Source organism: Doryrhamphus excisus, chromosome 2 (assembly GCF_030265055.1).
Source record: "Doryrhamphus excisus isolate RoL2022-K1 chromosome 2, RoL_Dexc_1.0, whole genome shotgun sequence".
NCBI classification, from domain to species: domain Eukaryota; kingdom Metazoa; phylum Chordata; class Actinopteri; order Syngnathiformes; family Syngnathidae; genus Doryrhamphus; species Doryrhamphus excisus.
The window spans coordinates 4,583,001-4,589,000 of NC_080467.1; the positions used below are offsets into that span (position 1 = coordinate 4,583,001).

The 6,000-nt window shown below is 45.6% G+C and overlaps 1 protein-coding gene across 7 annotated transcripts in view; it reads left to right on the forward strand.

The window, feature by feature from the left end:
- The window catches only part of ldb3a (LIM domain binding 3a), a 36,040-nt gene extending 30,754 nt beyond the window's left edge, over positions 1-5,286 (forward strand). For 5 of the 7 annotated variants that reach the window (XM_058064786.1, XM_058064783.1, XM_058064787.1 and 2 more), the window contains 6 exons: positions 1,152-1,327; positions 1,399-1,768; positions 1,842-2,022; positions 4,232-4,352; positions 4,431-4,546; positions 4,659-5,286. In XM_058064786.1, coding sequence (XP_057920769.1) covers positions 1,152-1,327; positions 1,399-1,768; positions 1,842-2,022; positions 4,232-4,352; positions 4,431-4,546; positions 4,659-4,748 — 1,054 coding nt within the window. In that variant the 3' untranslated portion in view covers positions 4,749-5,286. Of the gene's footprint in view, positions 1-845; positions 903-1,151; positions 1,328-1,398; positions 1,769-1,841; positions 2,023-4,231; positions 4,353-4,430; positions 4,547-4,658 lie in introns of all 7 variants that reach the window. The other 2 variants (XM_058064785.1, XM_058064788.1) reach the window with 1 other exon arrangement.
- The last annotated feature ends 714 nt before the right edge of the window (positions 5,287-6,000 follow it).

Genomic DNA, 6,000 nt, shown 5'->3' on the forward strand with positions numbered 1-6,000 from the left:
CATGTAAACTCCACACAGAGATGGCCAAGGGTGGGGAAAGACAAAATAAGAAGCCAAAAAGTTACCACTTCCACACAAAATAGGAGGAGAACTCATTCATTTATTCATTTTCTACCGCTTATCCTCACGAGGGTCGCGGGGGGTGCTGGAGCCTATCCCAGCTGTCTTCGGGCAAGAGGCGGGGTACACCCTGGACTGGTGGCCAGCCAATCACAGGGCACATATAGACAAACAACCATTCACACTCACATTCATACCTATGGACAATTTGGAGTGGCTAATTAACCTAGCATGTTTTTGGAATGTGGGAGGAAACCGGAGTACCCGGGAAAAAACCCACGCATGCACGGGGAGTACATGCAAACTCCACACAGAGATGGCCGAGGGTGGAATCGAACCCTGGTCTCCTAGCTGTGAGGTCTGCGCGCTAACCACTCGACCGCCGTGCCGTCGTTAATGCATCATATGTATTATAAAACAAAAAAAAGATTTGTATGTAAAAATGTAAACAAATTTCTGGTTGCTCGAATGTGTTGCATTCAAGTGCTGCTGGGAGAGTAAAGTTTGAGGGGAAAACAAGCTGAAAGTGGATGTTTGGTCATCGTTGTGTTGTATCAGGCTTCTTCAGTTTGTTTGGATGTCACCAAGTGGTGGTTCCGATGATGACCTTCTGGGTCCTTTCGAAGGGCAAGCGTTGATGCGTTCCATTCAAACGCCGCCATGTAGCGGTCTTGCTTCTTGTCGAGGGTCGTGATGGAGTCCCCCCGTCCCCCCCCTCCTGAAGGGGCCACACGCGAACGGAGATGAGAGCGGTGATGTTTGCTCTTGTGTCTCCACACCTGCAGCATGAAGCGCCAGTCTGCCGCCGCTGTGAGCGTCCAGCACACGGCTGCCATCTCCAGGTACCCCCTACGCCCCCCCCCCCAGAGGCCACGCCCCCGGCCTGGTCTTTAATTCAGCTTCTTGACCGTTTGCTCTTCTGTGGCTAACTCCCACTAACCGTTCTTGGAGAAGCGGAGAAGATGAAAGTGACTTTAGATGCTTGCTCATCTCATCTTCATCATCATTCCAGCACAGGAACTATCATGCTCTTCATCGCCGTTATTGTACGTTGGTACTTGAACGCATCGTTTTTCCTATTTCCTCTGCAGCCAGTTCGGTCAGCCCCCCGCCATGCCTCCTGCTCAGCAGGCCCCGCCCCCTCAGCCGTACCAGCAACCCCCCGCCCAGCAGGCCCCGCCCACCCAGCAGAGCTCCATCCAGATACCCGTCGGCTCGGCCCCGCCCAAGGTGATCAGCACCGCCTGCATCTACCCCTCCCAGCCAGGTGAGCTCGGCTCGGTCACGTGATTCGCTGTCGTCACATGACCAACACCAAACTGTGGCTTCCACCTCCAGCTCAGGTTCCGCCCCAGCCGCGACCTCACCCCGCCGCCCCGCCTCAGCCCGGTCCCGGCGCCGCCTCCAACCGACCCCCCTGGGTGACCGACACCTCCTTTGCAGATAAGTTTGACCCCGGCAAGACCACCACCACCACCACCGTCGTCAAGGCGCCGCCGCTGCCTCAGGCCGCGCCTCCTCCGCCGCCGTACATCCCCAACCCTTCCCCTGCTGCCCCCAGCCCCGCCCCCGTCACTCCCAGCCCCGCTCCTTTCAATCCCAGCCCCGCTCCCTTCCCGCCTGTGGCCAGAGGCGTGGCCCAAAGGGCGGAGAGGTTTGCTGCCAGCAGCCGCACGCCACTCTGCGGCGCCTGCAACAGCATCATCCGGTAAGCCCCGCCCCCCTTCTCAATTATCGGTTATAATGAAATGTTTTATTTATTTATAAATCCTCTTCTTCAGGGGTCCCTTCCTGGTGGCGCTGGGCCGCTCGTGGCACCCCGAGGAGTTCAACTGTCACTACTGCAACATGTCGCTGGCTGACGTCAGCTTCGTGGAGGAGCAGAACAACGTTTACTGCGAGAAATGCTACGAGGAGTTCTTCGCCCCCACCTGTGCACGCTGCAGCACCAAGATCATGGGGGTAAGGCCGGGAAAATCCATGAAAAATCATACTTTAAATCAACTTTTAATAAATGAAAAACTATAAAAAGGGCGGCATGGCGGTCTAGTGGTTAGCGCACAGACCTCACAGCTAGGAGACCAGGGTTCAATTCCACCCTCGGCCATCTCTGTGTGGAGTTTGCATGTTCTCCCTGTGCATACGTGGGTTTTCTCCGGGTACTCCGGTTTCCTCCCACATTCCAAAAACATGCTAGGTTAATTAGCGACTCCAAATTGTCCATAGGTATGAATGTGAGTGTGAATGGTTGTTTGTCTATATGTGCCCTGTGATTGGCTGGCCACCAGTCCAGGGTGTACCCCGCCTCACGCCCGAAGACAGCTGGGATAGGCTCCAGCACCCCCCGCGACCCTCGTGAGGAAAAGCGGTAGAAAATGAATGAATGAATGAATGAATGAAAAACAATGAAAACACAAAATAAATACTGTATCTAATATATATATTTAAAATTATTTTATTATTTATTTTATTAATTATACTTATTTTATTAATTATATTTAAAATGTTTAAAATAATTTTTAACTTTTATTTAAAATAATATATTTTATTATATTAAGTATTTTATTAATTATATTAATTATATTTATTGTATGAATTATATTTAAAATGATTTTATGATTCTTGTAATGTAACTGCAGAGGAGCAATCGCATCGGAGCATGTGATGCTGAGCGTGTGCATGTTTACATGTGGTTGTATTTATGCCAGCCATATATGAAATACTGCATATGAAATACAGGATAGAGTAAAAGTATATAGAGTAAGAGTACATTCATTCATTTTTTATCGCTTATCCTCATGAGGGCGGTCTTTGGACGAGAGGCGGGGTCCACTCTGGACTGGTGGCCAGCCAATCATAGGGCACATATAGACAAACAACCATTCACACTCACATTCATACCTATGGACAATTTGGAGTCGCTAATTAACCTAGCATGTTTTTGTGGGAGGAAACCGGAGTACCTGGAGAAAACCCACGCATGCACGGGGAGAACATGCAAACTCCACACAGAGATGGCCGAGGGTGGGGAAAGACAAAATAAGAAGCCAAAAAGTTACCACTTCCACACAAAATAGGAGGAGAACTCATCAATGTATTCATTTTCTACCGCTTATCCTCACGAGGGTCGCTGGAACCAATCCCAGCTGTCTTCGGGCAAGAGGTGGGGTACACCCTGGACTAGTGGCCAGCCAGCCAATCACAGGGCACATATAGACAAACAACCATTCACACTCACATTCATACCTATGGACAATTTGGAGTCGCCAATTAACCTAGCATGTTTTTGGAATGTGGGAGGAAACCGGAGTACCCGGAGAAAACCCACGCATGCACGGGGAGAACATGCAACCTCACACAGAGATGGCCGAGGGTGGGGAAAGACAAATAAAGAAACCAAAAAGTTACCACTTCCACACAAAATAGGAGGAGAACTCATTCATTTATTCATTTTCTACCGCTTATCCTCACGAGGGTTGCGGGGGTGCTGGAGCCTATCCCAGGTGTCTTCGAGCAAAAGGCGGGGCACACCCTGGACTGGTGGCCAGCCAGCCAATCACAGGGCACATATAGACAAACAACCATTCACACTCACATTCATACCTATGGACAATTTGGAGTTGCTAATTAACCTAGCATGTTTTTGGAATGTGGATGGAAACCGGAGTACCTGGAAAAAAGCCACACACGGGGAGAACAAACTCCAAACAGAGATGGCCGAGGGTGGGGAAAGACAAAATAAGAAGCCAAAAAGTTACCACTTCCACACAAAATAGGAGGAGAACTCATTCATTCATTCATTCATTTTCTACTGCTTATCCTCATGAGGGTCGTGGGGGTGCTGGAGCCTATCCCAGCTGTCTTCGGGCAAGAGGCGGGGTACACCCCGGACTGGTGGCCAGCCAATCACAGGGCACATATAGACAAACAACCATTCACACTCACATTCATACCTATGGACAATTTGGAGTCTCTAATTAACCTAGCATGTTTTTGGAATGTGGGAGGAAACCGGAGTCCCCGGAAAAAAGTCACACACAGAGATGGCAGAGGGTGGGATTAATCTCGGGGTCTCCTAGCTGTGAGCTCTGCGCGCTAACCACTCGACCACCGTGCGGCCCTATATAGAGTACATGAAGTATGCACTACCGGCTTTGTTGTCGTGTTCCAGGAAGTGATGCACGCTCTGAGGCAGACGTGGCACACAACCTGCTTCGTGTGCGCAGCCTGCGGAAAAGCCTTCGGAAACAGCCTCTTCCACATGGAGGACGGAGAGCCGTACTGCGAGAAAGGTGGGCTGCCGCCATCGCCATCACCATCTCCATCGCCACGGCGAAGCCAAGGTTGTTAACGGAGGTGTGGTCTCTCAGATTACGTGGCGCTGTTCAGCACCAAGTGTCACGGCTGTGACTTCCCGGTGGAAGCTGGAGATAAGTTCATCGAGGCTCTGGGTCACACCTGGCATGACACCTGCTTCGTGTGCGCGGTGAGTGAGACCCCGCGGGGGGTGGGGGGGATTGGGGCGACCTTTTGCTTGATGACCAATCATGCGGTGAGAAAAGCGTCAAGTGATGACTTCTCGTTTGCGTCTCCGGCAGGTTTGTCACGTCAACTTGGAGGGTCAACCTTTCTACTCCAAGAAAGACAAACCTCTGTGCAAGAAGCACGCTCACGCCATCAACGTGTAACCTGGCGACAAGCACGCTGCTGCTCTTCACTGTTACACGCGTGTGCAAAAAAAAAAACCACACACACACACAACGTTTTGCTTTGAGACACCACAAACTTTGTTTTTCTGCTCAGTCTGACCTGAAAGCCGACAACGTGGAACACTTCAGGCTGCGAAAAGCAACTCACGGGTGACTGGAGAAAATATCCCAACCTTTTTACACACACCTGAACTAACCACGGACTGCCCCTCAAGGCTGGATGGATAACATGCTCTACATACATTATTATTATTATATTTATTATTATTATTATCATAATGTATTTATGTATAAATAATTTATTTATAATCTACATACATTATTATTATTTTTATTATTTATTTATTTATGTATAATTAATTTATTTATATTCTACAAACATTATTATTATTTTTCAAAGTGTCATTGAATTAATTCATTTAAAACAATTTTATATTCAACACACAATTATTTAAAATAAAAACTAAAAACATGAAAAACACTAAATAATTACGGTATCTAATATATATATATATTATATATGTATATATACATATATATATATATATATCTTTAAATTAATAAAAAAAATTATTGATTTTAGAGTGTTTATTGAATGTAAAAAAATATGTATAATTGTCACTTGTTAATGTAATTAATATACATTTTATACTTTATACTAAATCATTATTAAAATTAAATGATTTTCAATTTTTAAAACAATAAATAGAAATATATTTTAATGAATCCATGAAATAATACTTTATATTATTTAGATGATTTTTTCATCAATGACTGCATCATTATATATGCTTATTTGCCCATGTTTCTAGACTTTAACATAATATACACACATTATACAAAAAATAATTTAATATGATTAATAATGAATTATAAAAAATACATATAAAACATTAAGCTCTTTATTATTGAAATAAATATAAAAATTAACTAATTAAAAAACAATAAATAGTAATAAAAATATTATTCTATTTAAATGAATATTATATTATGACTCTAATTTTTATATTCTTGTATCATATTTTTGCTTATGTGTCCAGCCTTTGTGGGACACCTGAACTTAAGCACAGACGCTCCAAAATAGGCTTTGAATGCCCCACGTTATGTTAGACACTTGAACTAAACAGAGACTGCCACTCACTATTTCAGACACTATCAAAGCTCAGAATGTCCCACGAAGCAAACACAGACCATCACACTGTTACTGTGGGTGGGTGTGTGTGTGTGGGGG